At 50.1% G+C, this 21,058-nt stretch overlaps 1 protein-coding gene across 1 annotated transcript; it reads right to left on the reverse strand.

Annotated features, from left to right (window-relative positions):
- Positions 1 to 7,543: 7,543 nt before the first annotated feature.
- TMEM98 (transmembrane protein 98) lies at positions 7,544 to 20,583 on the reverse strand. The gene is made up of 7 exons (XM_015098504.3): positions 20,487 to 20,583; positions 17,492 to 17,672; positions 15,906 to 16,037; positions 14,777 to 14,810; positions 12,255 to 12,370; positions 9,706 to 9,765; positions 7,544 to 8,389 (listed from the first exon to the last, which is right to left on the reverse strand). The coding sequence occupies exons 2-7, from the start codon at positions 17,620 to 17,622 to the stop codon at positions 8,182 to 8,184; spliced, it is 681 nt and encodes a 226-aa protein (XP_014953990.1). The 5' UTR covers positions 17,623 to 17,672; positions 20,487 to 20,583; the 3' UTR covers positions 7,544 to 8,181.
- Between the last annotated feature and the right edge of the window lie 475 nt (positions 20,584 to 21,058).

Here is a 21,058-nt window from a genome sequence, read left to right on the forward strand (position 1 = left end):
AAGGTGGTCTGGTATTCCCATCTCTTGAAGAATTTTCCACAGTTTGTCGTATTCATACAGTCAAAAGCTTTAGCGTAGTCAGTGAAGCAGAAGTAGATGTTTTTCTGGAATTTCCTTGCTTTCTCTATGATCCAATGAATGTTGGAAATTTGATCTCTGGTTCCTCTGCTTTTTCTGAATCCTGCTTGTATATCTGGAAGTTCTTGGCTTAAATATCAAACTCAGCTTATGATATATCAAGTGCACCTAATACTCTTCAAATCCGAAGCAGATGGTCTCAACGTCTTTCCCAAGCCTGATCCTCCTCTGGCCTTTCCTATACCAGGGATTCTCTATTCCCAAACTGTCCTAGAACATAGGTGTGCTAACCTGAAAGCAAGGAGTCTTTCTGGATACCTCATCATCTTGCATCACTGTTCCATAGCCAATCCACCCCAAGTCCTATGTCTTTTACTAAATCTCTCTTGAATGTATCCACTCCCCTAACTTTCCATCTCCCTCTCCCTGCCCAAACCAAGCTACCATCTTCTCTTGCCTTGATTAATGCAATAGCACTGGGTCTCCCCTATCCAGTCGGGCCTAATCCAATTGAAAGTGAAAGTGAAAGTCACTCAGTCGTGTCTGACTCTTTGCGACCCCATGGACTATACCGTCCATGGAATTCTCCAGGCTAGAATACTCAAGTGGGTAGCCTTTCCCTTCTCCAGGGGATCTTCCCAACCCAGGGATTGAACCCAGGACTCCCACATTGCAGGCGGATTCTTTAGCAGCTGAGCTATCAGGGAAGCCCTAATCCAACTGGTCATTGATAGTGAAACCAAAAAGACCTTTTCAAAGTACAAATTTATTGCAGCTCTACCTCCAGCTCACTTCAACCCACAGCTACGAATAAACCACTTGAATGGACTCACATCACTTCACATAAAGACCGACATCCTTCACAGGCTTAAAAGGTTGGGTGTGGCTTGACCTCCTGCTTTACTGTCAACTTTGTCTTCCTCCCGGTCTCCTTGCCAATCACACTAGCCTGGTCTCAATTCTTGTCCTTTTGCCAAAGGACCTTCGCCTGGACTCCACTCCTCCACCTCTGAACTCCTGCGTATCCTCCACAGAGTAGATCCCCGATAATCAAAGGCTTCCTTGACATCTAGATAGATCAGTTTCCCTAACAATCTCTCATAAGCTTTTCTCTCTCTTTGTAAAATACTTTTTAAAGCTTTTCATTTTCCATTGATTCAAACAGTCATTTCCTTGATATTTGCCTTTCCTCACTAGCCTGTCATCCCTCGTGGGCAGAAACCGTGGGGTTTATCTCTGCCTTGTAGCTCCATCACCCAGCTAATTCTTGGCACGTAACATGTGTCACCTGCGATTTACAAAAGGAAGAGAGGCGGGCAGTTGGGAAAGGAGATGTGTCTGGAGTGACGGAGTCAGGATCCAAACCCAGACTCTCTCCTGGCACCAGGGAAGAGAAGGAAAAAGAATAAGAGATGACAGGGACTTCCCTGGCAGTCCAGCGATCAAGACTCTGAGGTTCCGCTGCAGGGGGCATGAGTTTGATCCCTGGTCGGGGAACTAAGATCCCACAGTGTGCAGTGTGACCAAAAGCCATTAAAAAGAGAGAGAGAGATGACATCATCACACCATCTATCTGGTCCAGATTGAAGAAAGGTTAGCCCGAAGGGAGTGCAGTCTACACCCAGCCATATTACCCTGAAGGCACCCAGTCTCTCCAAGGGAGTGCAGACTAGAACCATTGTCAAGCTTGTCATCAGTCTTCCTTTCTAGCTACTTCTGACTGCCAGCCTGTGCTCCCGCAGATGAAACTACAGAGGATGACTCCATGAAGTACCAAGAATTATTTGGGTTATATCTTCAATGGCTCTCCATTGTCCTCAGGATACAGTAAGCATGATTTATGGGCCCTGCTTGGCTTTCCCTAATCCTCTTTCCAACCCACTCTCCCATCCCTGCTTTGTCTCATCTAGGATTCTAGCCAAACATGCTATGTTCCTTCATATTTAACTTAGGATATGGAGCTCCTCCCCACACTGACCACCTCCTGCTAGTCCTTGAAGACTCTCTCTGCCTTTCCTCATCACCCTCATCCATCTCTTTGATCCCTTATGGTTTCCACCTTTAACTTTGAGCTGGGTTTGGGGTAAATAAAGGAAGGTTTGATTTCTTCCAGGCTGGTTGGTTGGTTGGTTGGTTTTACCACCATATCTAACTTGTGAATATTATTAATAATCATTCACCCATGGCACATCACCGCTCCAAACATTTCAATGATATTTACTTGATCTTTGGATGAGAGAGGATTTTCTAAGCATAAAAGCAATGAAAGAGAAATCACTAAGGGAAAGAAAATCAATACATTTGACTACACCAAATTTAAAACGGCTGGATGTCAGAAACCATTCTAAACAAAACTAAAAGGCAAATGACAAAGCTTGGGAAAGTCTATGCAATAAACATGACAAAGGGTTGTTATCCTTAATATATAAAGAGCTCATACAGATCGATAAGAAAAATAATAAAATCCCAGAAGACAAATGGGCAACGGATGTGAATAAGTACAAAGAGCTAATAAACACATGAAAAATTTTTTGTTCCACCAGCACTCAGCAAAACACAAATTAACACAATGCTAAACGATGGTGCATTTATCAAATTCGAGTAACATTAAAGGCAGATAAGGGCGCAGAGATCATCTGACTGTTCTTCAAGAAAACACTAAGCACTTTTTAAACTTTCAATAGCTCCCTACCACCTAAGAGAACACCCCAGGCTCTGGTCCATGCCTCTTCTCCCATCTGATCTCCCATCGTGCCCCCCACCCCCTTCTTGTCCCCCATCCTACCCCCACCCCCCTCCAGGACGATTAAAGCAGTAATTCCCCGAGCCCAGCGTAGGATGTCGGCTGCACAGACTGCCCTTCCCCAGGCCTCTGTTCTCCTCCACCTCCACCACCTCCTAGATCCCTCCTTAACAATGCTTCTGAGACAGCATCGCCTTGAGGAAACTCTTAGAAACTCTCTCTCTTAGGAAACTCTCTCGCGAGATGAGGTTGCTGCCTCTGCTCTGTGCTACCACTACACACACAGTCCCTTATCCAGCACTTAAGCGAATTATTAACAGATTGAAAATCACTCTTTATGGGTTTCTTTCCACCTTAGACCATATGCATCTCAAGAGAGGCATTATAGTTTTATTCATTCCTGCATCCCAGGGTTTAATCCAGTGTAGAGAGTCCACAGATGACTTTTGAACTAATTAATCATGTAATAAATTAATTATTCCATTTTGCACCATAAATTTTTTTGCCGTTATTCTGGAAAATGCATGCTTTACTTAAAAAGGATAAAATTAAGTCATCTTGAGTGGAGAGAGAACATCTCACCCATGCCCCAGCTCTCATTTTAGTGCCCATGTTCTACCATCCTGTTGGTTGTAACCGATTAGTAGGCCATGAAATTAATTTGTGGGTCATGACCACCATTTTTAATGAAAAATACTAGCAGAAAATAGAATAACTCTGGTATCTGCTGTTTCCTTCTTGTTATGGATTTCCCCACCCACTGAACGCAGGCAGGCAGGAGTAGGTGGAGAACACAAGGTGGGAGACTTCCCTGGGGGTCCAGGGGCTAAGACTACAAGCTCCCAATGCAGGGGACCCAGGTTCGATCTCGGGTCAAGGAACTAGACCCTATCCCTATATGCCTCAACTAAGACCCGGTGCAGCCAAATAAATAATTACATTTTTTTAATAAAAAAAAAAAAAGAACACACAGTAGGGAGTTGAAGTTCCCGCTCTCATTCTTTTCTGGGAGGGAGGGGTGGCCGTGCCACAAGGCTTGCAGGATCTGTTACCCGACCAGGGATTAAACCCAGGCCACAGCAGTGAAAGTGCTAAGTTCCAACCACTAGATCACCAGGGAACTCCCCCTGCTCTCATCCTTCTCTCTCTAGGCTTTGATTTGCTGATCTGCAAAATGGGGATGATAAAACACATGTAGAATTAAACAGTAAGAACCAAGGGATGTTACAAATTCTCAAAACTGCCCATTAGCATTTCTGATACAAAGACACTGTAACTACCTACCTACCAGGATCAGACCCAGCAGGACTACGTCATTACCCCAGCACTTCCTGTTCTAACCCCAGCCCCTCTCTTCCTCTATCCCTTAGCATTTGCCCACCCTGCCTTTATACTGTGATTGAGTCATGAGCCTCTCAGACTCAGGAGGCGGGAAACATGTATTCAGTGACATCAGGACATTTCTGGGTCTTACAGTCTAACATCATAGGGTATGAAATAAATGACTCTTTCTAAATTGCAAATCTGACCATGTCACTTCCCAGGGAAAGCCTTTCTAGGGTCCCCATTATGCTCAGGATGAAGCTTCAACTCCCTAATATAACCTATAAGGTCCTCCGTGATCTGCCAACCTGTCCAACCCCCACTTTCTCGACTAGGGATCGAACCCTAGTCCCTTACTTGGGAAGGTGAAGTCTCAACCACTGGACTGCCAGGGAAGTCCCTGTCTCTGCTTTTTAAGACCAGGTATTGTGACTTTGGTTCCATATTCCCAGCACCTAGCACTACACTTCCTCCAGAATAAGTAAACAGTACTTTCGGGTGGGAAGGAGAAGAGGAGGGAGGGGGGAAATGAGAAGGGAGGGTGAGGAGGACAGAGGGAACCTTTCCAAAGTGTCCAAGTTCGTAACGCAACTCAGGGGCTTTGAACTGTAAGTCGCTTTGTAAAGGTCCGGCTCATGTGGCCACACAGAGTGGAAAGAGTCTCTGAAGAGAAGGAACTCCTGGAATGAGGCGGTCAGGGTAAGCACCAGGGCAAGTCAGATGCCAAGAACACGTGTTCCGTCTGGGAGATTTCACAAGCTGGAGGAGGCTCCAGGCTGCACTCTGAAAGAATGTGAGTTTGGGCAGTCAACCCTGGGAACACTGATAAGAGGCCAGGAGTGTGGACTGCCTTCCTGTTGTGAACACAGCTGGGGTGGGGCAGGCACAAGGCTGGGCCACTCTCCCAACTGCAGTGGATTCCGGATTTTTGGCTACTCGGCTCCTGAGCTCCTGCTTAGACAGAGCTATGGTAACTGGGGTGACACCATCTTGATCAGCTGCCCCAGGGCACAGGGAGCTCTGGGGAGAGAAAGGTTAACATTGGCTAATGAGCACCAGGCACACAGTTGGGCATTTTGCATACACGGCTTCATTTAATTGGCATATCAACCCAGAGGGATTTTCCAGGCAAGAACACTGGAGTAGGTTGCCGTTTCCTTCCCCAGGGGATCTTCTGACCCAGGGAAGCATCTGGACCCACATCTTCTGTCTCTTGCAACATCAGGTGGATTCTTCACCACTAAGCCACCCGAGAGGCTCAATGAGGCATCAGCCTTGATTTTTACAGATGAGAGAGCTTAGGACCAGAGAGATTAAGAAACCTGCCCAAGCTCACACAATGACTGAACCCAAGTTTGAATCTAATTCTGTCTGACTTCAAAGCACTTGCTCATCTCATACTCAATTCTGATCCCTAGTTTCTTCTTCGTTCAGAATCTGAGTCTGATGTTTCTGCTCCAGGGTAGGAGGTGGGGGTAGGGGCCATGGGAGAAAAGATCTACAGTGATACATACAGACACTAGTGAACTAGGGACTTGGGCTGTGTCTGTCCTCTGGGAAACCACACCTGGCTGGATCTCCAGCTCCCCAACCAGCCCCTCCCAAGAAAAGAGGCAAGTTCCGCCAACTTCCAAAGGGCTAGAAGAGACCCACCCCAAAGATGGTGCTTCCACCTCATCCATCAGCCGCCAACAGCAACCAGATTGAGAGACATATTTGTCCTGTGCTGGAAACAAAAGGAAAACGACACAGCAGCAGAATCGGAGATCCTGCCGCCTGGCAGACGCTTTTAAGGCCTTCAGGACCCTTTCCTCACTACTAAAGGATCAGCATCTCAGGGCTGGAGGGAGCCAGGTGGTCCAGGACTTGCCAGGGCTCAGAGAAGAGATGGGAAGAGCTGCTGGGAAACTTCTCCACTTCTAGCCCTACACCTGTGGATGGTATCTGAGAGGTGAAGGGCTCTCTTCGGCTAAGGGCTCTGGTCCGGGCTGAAATGCAGGGACACTGACACCACAACCACCTTAGCGCGGTGGTTCCCAGTCTGGTTCCGAAAGCAGGTATTGAAAGGGAGGGAAAAGGACAAAAGCAGGACTCTGGATACCGGCGATAGAGCCCACAGATAGAAAAGTCAAAGTGGGGAGTGGTTTAGACTCCAGGTTTCCAACACAGAGGGTGCGAATTTCATCCCTGGTCAGGAAACCAAGATCCCACATGCCTCACAGCCGGCCAAGAAAACGGAACATAAACAGAAGCAATATTGTAACAAATTCAACAAAGACTTTTTAAATGGTCCATATAAAAAGAAATCTTAAAAATACAAGAAAGAAAAGTCAAAGTAATTCTGAGTATTTCCCATTCACAGCTCACCAGCAAGACAGGAAAGTTACCCAGCATGTGCTCAGCACTGATAGGAGCTGACAATCCAATAAAGTGTCCCCTGTCATCAGGAATCCTTCCATCCTTCTACGAGAGTTGATCCCCAGCTTCCCTGTTGATTCCCTGTTGTGAATCCATCTTCTCAAGTGGGGAACTGGCATGCACTGTGCTGGTGAGAAGCATCTTGCTTTTTAGGAGAAATTGGATGCATGACACATCTCAGTGATGAGCAAGGTACCAATCTTGGGCTTGGGAAATGGGTTCTTGGTTCTCTAAAATCAGGCTGAGGGATTTGCTGACTTGAATTAGGGCACAGAAAATGAAATGGGAACAGACATGGAGGTCCAAACATACTTAATGGCACAGGATATGAACCAAGGCAGCTCCCGAGCCAGTGCCCTCTCCAAAGAGCAAGGTTGACTCTGAGATCCTGGCAAGAAGCAAAGTATTCCAGGTGTTCCTATATGCTTGTGATGGAAATGATGGAATTTGGATGCCTGGTGGCTCAGATGGTATAGAATCTGGCTGCAAAGCAGGAGAGCCATGTTCAATCCCTAGGTTGGGAAGATCCCTAAATTGAGAAGGTAACAGCTACCCACTTCAGTATATTTGCCTGAAGAATTCTGTGGATAGAGGAGCCTGGCAGGCTACAGTCCACAGAGCTGCAAAGAGTTGAACATGACCGAGCAACTAACACACACTAGATTAGGCAGTTGTGATTCTGGGTCCTACAAAGGTCTCAAATCGTGAAAACTGCTCCTCATCTTTCAATAACTGCTAAACAGATGCCAAAGGAATGGGAGCCCATCTTTCGTGGATGTCACCGCTCGTGTGGAAACTACTGCCTGGTGGTATTTTCACCTGTCTGAACTCTGGGGAGGAGGTCTCTGAATATTTCATTTTGAGTCAGACCCACAAGGCATCCTCGAGAGTCACAGCCCCTCTCCTTCCACCCTCAGTTCTCAGGTGTATCCCAACACACACCACGCACTTGAATTTGACTCAGTAACCGCACGCCTGAGAGAAAGCTAAGTATGTATTTACTCTCCACCTAGTGGTAGCTAGGTAAAATTGCAGGCATAATGATAAGGGAATGATCAACTCTACATTGCTCACCTTCAAACCCAAACCTATAAAGGGAAGTAGGCACTCAGATCCTCAGGGACCAGGCACACAACACAAACAAATGAAAAAGGCCAAGTGAGAGAGTACAAGTATTGTCAAGAAAAGGCAACTCCTACTTAGTTCCAACTGATTGTCCACTTTGGAAAATGCAGATCAGAGCTGCTTCATCATCTTCTGATTGTTTGAGAGAAGCCAGAAATTCTGATTTTAATGTGAAACCTCCTGGTGCTGAAGACGGTGGCTGGATTTTCTTGAAAGCACTAGGTGAGCTAAATACAGCTTACAGTCCTCCCATTTTCAAAGCTCAGCTGTACAGATGGTGACTGTCATCTCCCCTAATTGTGGGATTAGACTGCCACTCACCAGCTGCCGTCTGTAACTACAACAGAGGCGCCAACTGCTTTACTACACAGACACAGCTGGACTCCCCAGCCCTGGAGAACAGCTAGCTCTACCGGAAGAAGTGGGAGGCTCCGCGGAGCCACCCAGTCGTGGCGGCTGCCTGGCCCCTGTGACCAGTCGCTGGCCAGTAGGCACTAAATGGCTGACTGCTCCTGAAGGAAGCCTTCGGGGCCTGGGAGGCCTTTATCTGGCTCAGAAGCTAAGGCTGCTTCTCGAAGGACTTCCAGGTGCTCCTCGGCGGCTGTCAGCGACTGGTCAATCCAATCCAGGCCTCCGGTCAGGTGGCAGGCATTCCTGGTCACCAGCACCAGATGACTCACAGACAGGAGCAGGGCAGTTGTCCTAGAAAAAAAAAAAAAAAAAAAACAGGATCAGCTTCCCTAGGATCTAAGGGACTTTGCCCTAAAGCCCAAAGGGACAGAGTTTAGACTAGGGTTTCCCAAGCTGAGTCCCGTCCTCAAGAGGTTGCTAGGTATGTCATTTAAAACGGGTTCCATGCTCAAATAAATTTGGGAACATCTGGGTTAAACAAAGGTAACTGAAGCCCTTCTCAGATGACGCACATGATAAAGTTCTAAGAAAAGAATGTAATACTCTTTGAGTCTCACTAACTTATTTAAGACTGGGAGCCCACTTCCTGCAACACATCCAATAGCATCTCCCAGAAGAGGGTTCTGTGGGACAGTCTGGATCTAGTCAATGGGATAAGCACATCCCCAGCTGCTGCCCACTTAAAGACAGGATGTTCATACCCCACCTTGGGCATCATGTATTGATTCTGAATCAATAAGACCCAGCGCTGGTTTACCATATTCTCACAAAAAATTTAACTGCAAACCAAATAGAGGAGGCGGCTTGTTTTTTCAGTACTGAAAACCTCACTGCAGAGTGTCTTCTCAATAGTGAGTAGGCATGATGCATTTGGGAATGCATTACAGATGATGAGCCCATGAACACAGCTGGGCAGTAATCGAAGTAGGGTAGAGAAACCAACAGAATTGCTGTGACCCACAGCCTGTCTGGCAATTAGTACACAACGGGCCTGTGAAACAGCCATATAAATCCGAGAGACAAAGGAACGTGCTTTGTTTTGTTTCAAGTGGGTTTGCATTTGGTAGAGGAACGTAACAGTCTCAAAAGCGTAAGTATGCTCTGTGTATAAGCGCCGATCATGAGACAGGGTTCCTGGGCATGTGCTGAGAAGGTGAGCACAGCTTTAGCTGACCTGTCACTGACAGTCTCAATTCCTGCCCACCACCCACACCAGCGACCCACTGGGCAGTACTCACAGCTGAGGTGTGTCTGCTTCAGGGGTCCAAAGAGCAGAGATGGCCATGGGGGCAATGGGAGGGTGGGGAGGTGCAGATAACTTAGCTTGGATGGACGTTTCATCATAGAAAATCCAAAATCCAAGACTGTTTCTTCTTCCTGCTCCTCTGGGGTTTCAGGAAGAACTCTGGCCACAAGCATCCAGCCAGGCCTGGCTTACTGGTTGGCTGACCCTTCACAGTGAAGTGAATGGTACCCAAAGCTGGGGCAGTCTTGGGAACCCAACAGAGCAGCCTTCTCCTCCACCACCAAAACAGCCAACCTCACAGATCTGATAACATGGGGAGCTTTCAGTGTGAAAAGACACACGGCCACCCCACCCCTCTCACCGGGCATCCAGGAGCTTTGGGTCCAATGGAGGGTACATGGATTTCACAACGTCGTCCACTCTGAGGGGAGGCAAAAGGCTTTCAGTATTTCCCTTTTCTTATGGCCTTTTCTCCTTCCTTTCTTTCTTTACCCCAAAGCTTCTCTTTAGACATTCCAGACCCAGCCTTTAGTGATTTTCTGTAACTGTATTCTCAGACAGGTACTTAAACAGAAAAACTTCAGTGACTTCTCTAGGGGGTCCAGTGGCTAAGACTCTGGGCTACCAATGCAGGGGGCCCAGGTTTGATCCCTGGTCAGGGAACTAGATCCCACATGCCACAGTAAACACCCAGTGCAGCCAAACAAATAAGTGAAAATTCAATCTTTTTGAAATAAATAAATGAAAATAAATTTTAAAAGTTTAAATAGATAAAATTAATTAATTAAAGACTGACTTCTGTTTAGAGAATATTTCTTCTGGTTTTCAGTTCCAAAGGCTTAAAAAGTACAATTTCACACATGTGAAATGATGTTCAAGATATACTACTACATCAAAAAGGCAAACTGCCAAACAAGATACAAAGTCTGATGGATCCTATTTGCATAAAAATGAATAAACAATAGCTATGACATTTGGCAGGAAGTGAGGGACCAATCTGCAGAAATACTTACCATTCAACAGTGACTGATTACTTCCAGGAATTGGGATGGGGTGGGACTGGGGGGTGGTGGGTCCCTTCACTTTTCAGATTCTCTATTTATTTCTGCAATGTTTTAACTTTTACAAACGCTTATTACTTTTGTATTAAAAAAACAAACAAACAAACATGGTTACAGGTAGATATTCAGAACACTAAAAAAACGCTCCAAGTTTAATTTGGGTACAAACTGCTCCACTGGATTTCCTGCAGCACATGATACAGTTCATAGTTAATTTTTTAAAAAGTCAAATTCAAGAAGGAACTACTTATTCATCCTTATGTGCATGATTCCATGTTTTCGTTCAAATTTCTTGCTCCTGGACCATTTAGTCAAGAAGCAAAAAATAATGATGTGTTGTTTGATTTCCAAAAGCACTTGCAAACAGGCTTGAAGGTCCTTGTCTTGGGGCTGAGGGGCTGGTGAGGAAGCGCAGAAGCTCAGTCACTCAATGCCCCACTCGGCCAGCCCTTTTTCCTACCCTGTAGCTGAAGCCACTCTTCTTGAAACTAGTATGCTATCAATACACTGTACGAAATAGAATAAGAAAAACCATGGGGCTAAAGGATGTGAGGGCAGAAAGAGAGAGCAAGGACCCTGACTGATTTATGGCAGGGATCATTCTGGAAGCAGTCCAAGGTGCTCAGTACGACAGGCCAGTGAGTGCCCCACATGAGGTCCACCCTCTGAGCACTGTCACACACTTGCTCCAGCACCGCTGCTAGTCCTGACCCCCCAGGACTCCACTGGGACTCAGAAATCGCCCTCTCTCTCCTTCTCCGCGCCCTCCTGGTGATGCTGCCTTGGATCCTGGCGTCACAGGAATTTGCCAGGACCTGGGACGGCTCTTGGAAGTGACAGGAGGTATGAGGGAGGTCCAGCAGGTACTAGAGGAAGGGCTGGTGCTTGCTCGGAGCCTGGGTCCACTTCAGGCCAGGGGCCAACCTAGGCTGACCCCCTTCCTGTAGCCACACCCACCCGGGACAGCTCCAGAGACAGCCCAGATCCTTCTGGATTATCTCCCTCCCACTGTCTCAACTCACTGAACTCCCTGGATGGAGTTCAAGTGCACCAACTCTTTCACATTCCCTCCAAGGACTGGTTCCTTGAGATCCATCCCAGCCCACAGGCGAAAGCGAGGACCCTTGGAACTCAGGAGGCTGATGTAAGAAAACCTCCTGAACTGGGGAAGAAAAAAACTCCCGGCTCAGGCACATCCACATACCAGCCACCAGATGGCAGCCCCAACTTAGTACCACCCTTCCCTCTAAGAAAAAGAGCTTTCTTCACAAAACCGAGGCCAGATGAGGGGGTGGAGCTGTTGTTGCCTGCAGTCCAGCTGGTTGCCTCCTACATGGGATTCTGCAGACAGCCTGGAATCTGGGAGATATGAATGGTCCCTTCACCTCCCACCCGGGCTTGGGGGCTGCTGGCCGGGCCATGGATGGGGCCAGGGCTGGTCTCAGTACAGATGTCAGCTGGGATGGGGCGAGCAGGAAGCTCACTGCTCACCGGGGTGTGGGCACCCGTGGCAAGTGCGCTTGCTGGCCCAGAGCCCAGGAAGGTGTGCCCAGGGGAAGGAGAGCTGGCCCAGCTGGCATGGGACTGAGGAAGAGGGCGCTGGGGGGCCCTAGTCCTATGCTGGCACTTCCCAAAAAACCTACGGGAGGGGTCACGCTGGAGGGGAGGGGAGCCTGTGACACCACCCTAGCCTGAAAAGTCTCCCAGCCTCTAAACCTTCCTGGGCTCTCTGGGACTGTGTGGGGCATAAACCATTCAAGTTGCCCCTGGAGTTGCTCGGGGGACCCTGCCCCTGCCCCCACCCCCACTTCTGACCCCCCCCCGCTCCCCCAGAGTGTGGGGACCTCACCTGGGGCTGATGCGCTTGGCCACCACGATGATGTCACTGACGCTGGCCGAGGTCTTCATCTTGGCCCCTGAGCCCATTGTCATGGCAACGAGCTTCTCCGTCAGAGTGTGGCAGATCTACCGCAACAGGGAGCAGAGAGGTTGATGAGGGGGGGACCCAGCCCCCGAGGGTTTCTGCCATCCCACAGAGCCCCATCCCACGGCTGGGCCCCCCAACCTCACGGTGAAGTGAAAAGCACACAAAGATGACAGGGACGGAAGAGGCAAACCCAAGGCATGGCCGGGTAAGGAGGGAGGGGTGGGAACCTCAGACCAGGGCCAGGGCTTCTCGGCTTAAGAGAAGTCTGAGCTGAAATAATCTGTCCTAAGAAAAATCATGTGCTCTACCTTCATCCTCTCCCTTCAGGGCCAAAACCTATTTTCTCTCTCGATTCCTTCACCTCCTGGCTTTTTCTTCCAAAATGATAAAGATCTCTGCAGGCACCCTCAGAAACATGGCCAGACAAGCAGAATTTATACCAACAATTTTCTGGGATAACATTTTAGCATGTTTGTCATGATGATGATAAAAGGGCTATGGGGAAGAAAAAAAAAAGGCAGGAAAATAGCAAGACCAGGACACAGGGCCTTTCTCATCATCCACCAGCAGCATGGGCCACCCCTAAAGCTTTGCTCCTCACTTTCGTGCCCCCCTCCCAATGTCAGAACCTGGATGTGCTTCTGTCCCTGGGGAAGAATTTCCATCAACTTCATCACATATACATGGGGCTGGAAGAGAGGCAGAAAGAAGCCGAAGAGCCCACCCAGGGGACAGCCCAGGCCCTTCCCTCGAGGCCCCACCATAGGGTCTCCAGGGCAGGTGGCCAAGCAGCAGGGTCTCGAGCGCTCAAGAGGAAGCTGAGAGGGTCTCAGGATGGACCACTGAGCCCAGTAAGACTCCTCCCGGCTGATTTATCCCCCTCCTCAGCTATCATTCATCCCCCTCCTCAGCTGTCATTCATCCCCCTCCTCTAACAGATAAGGGCAGGGGACAAAACCCAAAGACAGAAGGAAGACGTAACGTGGCATCGCTACTCCAGTCATTAGACCCATCCATCCCCATCTATAACCACGGAGTGAGGTAAGAAAGGGAAAAACAAACATCATATATTAACGCATAGAAATGGGATCTAGAAAGATGGTACTGATGAACCTATTTGCAGGGCAGCAAGGGAGATGCAGACACAGAGAAGCGACTTACAGACACAGCACGGGGAGGAAGGAGAGGGTGGGATGAATGCAGAGAGTAACATGGAAACATACACATCACCATATGTGAAACAGACAGTCAGTGGGAATGTGCTGTATGACTCAGGGAACTCAACCAGGGCTCTGAGACAACCTAAAGGGGTGGGATGCAGTGGGAGGTGGGAGGGAGGGGACTTATGTATACCTGTGGCTGTTTCACGTTGCTGTATAGCAGAAACCAACACGATATTGTAAAGCAATTATCTTTCAATTAAAAATAAATAAAATTTTTTTAAAAGAGCTTCTTGGAACTCAATAATAAGCCTGGACTCTGGGACAACATCTTACCAGGTACTTCTTTGTCCCCTAAGAGAAGAGCTAAAGAAGAGGTGGGACAAAAGGCTTTTTAATATTTTGTACTGAATGACATGCAAGTGTCATTTTCAATTTCAAAAAAGCTGCCTTTTGTGAGATCTTGAATAATTGATAGACAAAGAGAGAAAAGTGTGGTTTCCCAGGTTACTACTGAAATGAACAATATTTGCCACTGGCCAAACACTTCAACATTATTATTGTCCTAAGAAGTCTGAGAATGTCAGGCAAGAATTGGCAAACAAACGCTAAAACTGTAAAAATTACCCCAAAACAATAAAAATTACCCCAAACTATAAAAATTACACAAAACTGTAAAAAGTACCCTAAACGCAAATTGGATGCAACTCTCCACCCTGTCCTGGAGGGTGTTGGCTTAAAAAATAAATCAATAAACAGTCTGCTCTCAGGTTGAAGTATCATGGTTTGGATTTTTTAACAGATTGTCCTGTCTGGCTGACCACTGTCACAGAGAGGGCTGGTGAGGAACTTTCTAGTAACTGGAGATGCCCTAATACAGAGCTCAACTCACTTCAAGGGCTGAGCCCTCAGTTCATGGAAGAAAGTGCCCAGGAGAAGCTGGGAACTGCCCTTCCCCCCAGAATGGCTGCGGTCTTGCTCTGCTATTCTGCGCGCAGCTTTCTGCCTGGTCGGTGAACTTGTGGTTGGTCACTGTCTCTGCTGTCTTTCCACCGCCCACTGTACTGTGAGGACCAGGTGGAGGAAAGCCTTTGAAAGGGCCTCTTGAATTCAAAGGAAAACAGACCAGGAGTGGAAGTGAACAGAAGGAACTCCCAAGAGCTACAAGAGGCCCCCTGCAGGGATCAGCGCTCCTCCCAAAGTCCCTCCTCCTGGACAGTCTGTGCACCCAGATGCTTTGGTGACCACCCCCTTTATTCTCCTGGGGAAATCGAAGAGTATTACCTTCAAGATGGCGATGCAGTGGGACATGAGACCCCTGCGGAGACAAGAAGCGTTTGTCAGGGCTTCTCCAGAGAGGCCCACCTCCCTCCAGCCACCACCTCCACGCCTCCTCCAGCTCTGACCCCCAGGCCCGGCTGGACACCACCTGAGAGCCGGGACGCCTCAGCGGTAAAATGAACAAGCCCAGGAGCTAAAGCAGGAAGCCCTCTCTTTCCCCTGTCTTCCCCTTTCCCCTCCTGCACCCCACAGACTCCTCCAGCTAGTGCCACAATTCTGAGCTTCTGAGACTGTTCCCTCCACCCAGGGACTCCTTCCCCGTATCCTCTGCGTGGTGAACTCATCTTTCAAGTCCTGAAGGGACTGCCTGGAGGTCCAGCGATTAAGACTTCAAGCGTCCACTGCAGGGAGTAGGGGTTCTATCTCCAGTAGGGGCCGGAGAGAAGCTCCCCATGCTGCACAGGGCAGCCAAAAAAAAAGGCCCAGGACGAAAGGCGCCCACTCTGGGAAAGCCTTCAGAAGTCCACCCCACTCCTCCAGCCCAGCAGTTCTATAGATGCCGCCTCCTCCGTGTGCTCACTGCACCTGCAGAGACCCATCCCTTCCCTCCATCATTTCTGAAACAGTGTATTTAGTAGAATTCTGTCTCTACCACCAGTCTCAAAGCTGCATTGCCTGGCCCAGAGCCTGCACATCACACCAGTTAACACCCACCCAGTGAATGAAGGGCTGAGCGACAGGGAAGGGGGCAGCACACACTTCTGAACCCACAGCGGGGTGGAGGGATCCCCGAGGGGCCCTAGAGACAAAGGCTGCATCCCTGGAGCCTGAGGGCCATATTCATGGGCGCCTCAAGGATAACCCAAGCACATCACGGTGACTTTATAACAACTCTGCCACACATCTACGGGACTCAGTGTTCGGGTCTGCAAAATGGGGAGAGTGAGGACAATCACTGTGGTGTCACACTCTAGGTCCCCCCACGGTGAGGGCAGGGGAAAAGCGGCAATGGACACAGCGCTCCAGGGTGCTCAGCCAAGCTCGGGCGAAGGAAGCCAGGAAAGGGCACCCAGACGCCCGATTCGCCACCCCCTGGCAGCTGGAGAAAACTGAACAGTCCCCAAGGCCTTACGAGGCATCTTCAATCCAGTCCTCGTTCTCCAGAATGGCCTCGATGTGAGGGTTGGTGATGACAACGTCATCCAGTTCTAGCTCAGAGGGCTCAGACTGGGTCTCCATGGCGCCGATGAGGTCCACGATGGGCCTGGAAGGAAGAGCCTAGGTAAGTGGGTTCCTGCCGACTCTCTCCCCATCGAGGCCCACATACCCTCCGAAAGGATAAGTGGAATGAGTAAGCGAAAGCAAGAACTTGTTCTGGATCCAAACCGAAGGCTAGTGGGACTTCAGGGTGGGCCAGGCACGTGGTGAGGCAGTGAGTCAAGGAGACAGGGCACAGGAACACAAGAAAAAACGACACAGGACAAGAAGAGCTGCTCAGAGAAAGGCAGGGCTGCAACCATAATCATTACAAAGATATCCTAAACAGGGACGCTCTTTCAGGACAAAACACCCATTTGTAACTTGTTTCCCCTTCAGGCCTACCTTTTATAGAGAAGTTCAAGTTCCTATTACCCAAACTGACCTGCACCCCCTACTTGTTCCGTAGAATCAGCTTCTGGGAGCCACCTTCGTCCACCCACATGATCCCACCCCCTCCAAGTTATACTAGAGAAGAGGGGGATGTAAAAACACCTCCTGCTTTAAAACAGGGTTCTTGAAAACATGAGACACCATCGCAGAGCTCTCCTGGGTCACACAAATGGGCATTTACTAATTATGAGCCACTCGACAGAGATGCTGATAGGATTCAAAAGGGTAAGAGAAACTCAGGGTTTAGTGGTCAGTGTCCCTTGGGATCTAGCAATTAAAATATCCCTAAACTGAAAATAACATCTTGATTACCAAGTAGGTTTCATGTGAAGAACATCATGAAGAAATCTGTGCAGAGATGAGACATGACCCTATGCTGGGGTTTTGCAACCCCCAAGTGTCTACTGCTTCAATGTGTGGCTTGGAGTGCGGGGTGTTGGATTTCTGCTCCTACGAGGTTGTTTGGGAGGCTTCCCAGGTGGTGCTAGGGGTAAAGAACCCGCCTGCCACTGTAGGAGACATAAGAGACTCAGGTTCTATCCCTGGGTCAGGAAGATCCCCTGGAGGAGGGCAAGGCAACCCACTCCAGTATTCTTGCCTGAAGAATCCCATGGACAGGGGAGCCTGGTGGGCGCTGGTCCACAGGGTCACGCAAAGTCAGACATGACTGAAGCGACTCAGCACTGACGGACGCACGAGGTTGGTTAGAAAGGGGTTGTGCTGTGCTGTGCTTAGTCGCTCAGTTGTGTCCGACTCTTTGCGACCCCCTGGACTGTAGCCCACCAGGCTCCTCTGTCCATGGTTTGGCCTGCTCAAATGTTAAGTGGCCAGTTGGGGATAGACGGGTGCTAGGTGAGCACATTCACAGAGTCCAAGGCGGCTCAGGATGCTGGGGAGCTTACGGAACATTCTTAAGCCCTGAGACTTTTACTGGGAATCACAGCCTTAGGGTACCATTTTCAAGATGAAAGTCGAGTGACAGTTGCCCAACACCAAACTTCTTTTCTCTTTTGTTGGGGCATCAGGGCACAGTCCCTCTCTCGTCCTTTCCCTCCCCGGGCCACTCACTTGGAATCATAGCACTGCAGGAGGTCTCGAGGCCGACAGTAGCGCTGCCTGCAAACCACTACCAAGGCTGCAAAGGAGGCCAGAAAGATGGTGGCCAGCACGCCTATGGCAACAATCACCACGGTCTCCATGCTTCCAGCTGGCTCCCTCAGTCCTGGTCAGTCCCCCTCATGGGCTGAAGCTGGAAAGACACAAGGGTTGAGCAGCCTGGTGAAGCAGCAGCGAATGAGTGGGGTCTTACCTGCTGGAAGGTGGAGCGGAAGGCTCCACCTGCAGACACCTGAGGGCCTGAACAGAAGCAAGACGCATTTTAGGTCATGTCCCCAAATGTTATCTTTTCTTTAACTACTGGGTTGGCCAAAAAGTTCATTCCAGTTTTTGCGGAAGATATTATGGGAAAATTTGAACGAACTTCTTGGCCGACCTAATAAAAGCCTTTGCTCCCCAGTTGGAGCAGGATGGCCTTTTCAACCCAGGACAAAAGGAAACACTGTCACTAGCACTGCTGTTTCCGTATCCACACCAGGCACCCGAAAGAACACCCACCTAAGAAGGGCGGGATTGTATTCACTGAGAGTCTATCTGTGCCAGGCACTTGGTGGTATGTGTTTACTCTTCTAACGATCCTATGAGGAAGGTGTTCAGTTCAGTTCATTTTAGTCGCTCAGTCCTGTCCGACTCTTTGCGACCCCATGAATCGCAGCACGCCAGGCCTCCCTGTCCATCACCAACTCCCGGAGTTCACTCAGACTCATGTCCATCGAGTCCGTGATGCCATCCAGCCATCTCATCCTCGGTCGTCCCCTTCTCCTCCTGCCCCCAATCCCTCCCAGCATCAGAGTCTTTTTCAATAAATCAACTCTTCACATGAGGTGGCCAAAGTACTGGAGTTTCAGCTTTAGCATCATTCCTTCCAAAGAAATCCCAGGGCTGATCTCCTTCAGAATGGATTGGTTGGATCTCCTTGCAGTCCAAGGGACTCTCAAGAGCCTTCTCCAACACCACAGTTCAAAAGCATCAGTTCTTCGGTGCTCAGCCTTCTTCACAGTCCAACTCTCACATCCACACATGACCACAGGAAAAACCATAGCCTTGACTAGAGGAAGGTGTTAGTATCCCCATTTTACAGCTGAGAAAACTGAGGCCCAGAGAGGTTAAGTAATTTGTCCAAGTCTATGTCGTCAGGAAGCAGAAAGTCACCCACTCAAACTGAGATGGATTATCACCTGCCCTGTCCTTTCTAGGGAGAAAAGAGGATTCTAAACATTCTGGGGAGTTTTGATCTTGAGTTTCAGTGTTGGAAACGTTGCTGTTGTTTAGTCACTAAGTCGTGTCTGAGTCTTCGCAGCCTCATGGACTGTAGCCCGCCAGGCTCCTCTGTCCATAGGATTTCCCAGGCAAGAATACTGGAGTGAGTTTGCCATTTCCTTCTCCAGGGGATCTTCCTGACCCAGGAATTGAACCCACGTCTCCTGCTTTGGCAAGTGGATTCTTTATCACTGAGCCACCAAGGAAGTCCCGTTGGAAACTTACAACTGGTATTAAACTGTTTGTCGTCTGTTTATCGCCTGTTTTCATTTAGGAGGTTATTTCACACCTATTCTAACCTCACAGGCTGGAGAACAATGGCAGCTCAGAGAAGTATGTATTCACAAAGTTATTTCATTGCAGGCCTCCCACTTGTGTCCTTCTGAGCCAGTCTTCTTCCCTTTCTGGGCTTTAATTTCTCCACCTGTGAAAAACGGTGCTTTGACATAGAATTCTAACTCCAGGACAGTACATCTCCTCTATTTGAATTTAATCCTATGTTCCATGTCTTGGAGGTCCAAATGCTCCTAATCATAATTCAATAAGTATTTATTAACCACTTAGTATGCACCAAGCAGAGGACTGGATTCTGGAGACTGGAGATAAATAAGTCATGGGCCCCAAAACCTGGGGTGGGGGGAGCCTGGGGAGAGAGGTAGACAGGCAGACAAACCATTTTAACTTCTTCTGCGTGTGCCACATACAGAAGTCCATGAAAAAGAGTACCAGTGTTTGCAAGATACTTTCTGGGAAGGCTTTTCCGCCCAGAGCTGGTGATGCTTGAGCTGGGTTTTGAAGGTTGAATAGGAGTTTCCTGGGTGGACTTGGCTGGCTCAAAGTGCCAATGAAGCCGACTCAGAGGACTCACAGAGCTGCTGGCCCACCTGGCTGTGCACTAGACCACAAGGGAGAGAAGACCGAGCTCTACCTCAAGTCTCTGATTGTGTTTGGAGGCGGCGTGGGGATGTCCTGCTCGGTGACCGTGGATGTGTTTCTCTGTTCTGTCCCTCCTAAAGGCTCCCTCCTTCAGCCCTTTTCCTTTCCTTCCCCTCTCATTTCTCACTCTCTTCACTTTCCCTCGCTCAGCTTTCCGCTCCACTCCCGGGCTCTTTTCCCCCCTCCCCTCGTCTCAGGCTTTCTCGGCGTTTCCCTTCCCCTCCCCCCGCCCTGGGTCTCCAAGACCACCCGCTTTGTTTCCTCTCTTCCAGTGCGAAGTTTCGGGTGTGTTTCTCTGCGTGCATGAGCTTTTCTGTCGAGTCGTTGCGGTCTCTCTCCGCGATCGGTCTGCGTGAGTGTTTCTTCGTGTGTTTCCCTTTTTCTTTGTGTTATTTTCTTTGTGTTATTTTCTGTGTGTTTCAGGATGAGTTATTGTTTCCCTCTAACGGGTTCTAAATCTACAAGGAGAAAACAAGACCCCATCCCCTTCCCTCTGCGCGGCGCGCCCCACCCCCGACCCAGAACACCCACTCCACACCCAGGCCGTCGGGAGGGAACCCCACGCGCCCCGGCGCGCGCCACGCGGGGCCCGATGGCTCCGGGGCGCTGGGCGCCAACTTTGCCCGCTCGCGGGCGCCGGGCTCCCCTCCCCCGCCGCACCCTTTCCCCCCACCCCCGCGCGCCCCGCTCCGAAGGGGCGGTGGGCTGGGAGCCCCGGGCCCCAGCTCCGCGGCGCGCCGGGCTCACCCACCTGCGGCTGCGGCTCCGGGACGCAGGCGGCGCGCTCCCGCGGCCGGGGCCCCCGCGATGGCCGAGTCCGGGCGCGGGACTGGCGGCCGCCGGCGAGCGGGGCATGCCGGGAAGGCGCGGAGATAAGTCCGGGCGGCCGAGCCCCCGGCGGCGGCGCGGGCGGGGGAGCAGCGGGCCGAGCATCCAAATCCCCCGCTGCCAGGCGCCGCCGTCACCGCCAGGCCCCCGGGCCGGCCGGGGGTTGGGGCCGCGGGAGGCCCCGGGCAGCTGCGGGGCCGTCGCTCAGCGACCCGACGGGCGGTCCCCGCACCCCCGCGGGGGCCGGGCGGGGCGGGGAGGGGGCGCCGAGGAACTGGCGGTCCCCTGGGGTTGGGGAGGGCCTCGCCGCCCCGCAGCGTGGCTGGTCCCGGAGCGGGTCTGCTCCGTTGCTCGCTGGCTGGTTTACATCCTGGCTCTGAGGCTCACTGGGCTTCCCTGGTGGCTCAGACGGTAAAGAATCCGCCTGCAATGAGGGAGACGTGGGTTCGATCCCCGGATCAGGAATGTCTCCTGGAGGAGGGCTTGGCAACCCAC

This window comes from Ovis aries, chromosome 11 (genome assembly GCF_016772045.2).
Source record: "Ovis aries strain OAR_USU_Benz2616 breed Rambouillet chromosome 11, ARS-UI_Ramb_v3.0, whole genome shotgun sequence".
NCBI classification, from domain to species: domain Eukaryota; kingdom Metazoa; phylum Chordata; class Mammalia; order Artiodactyla; family Bovidae; genus Ovis; species Ovis aries.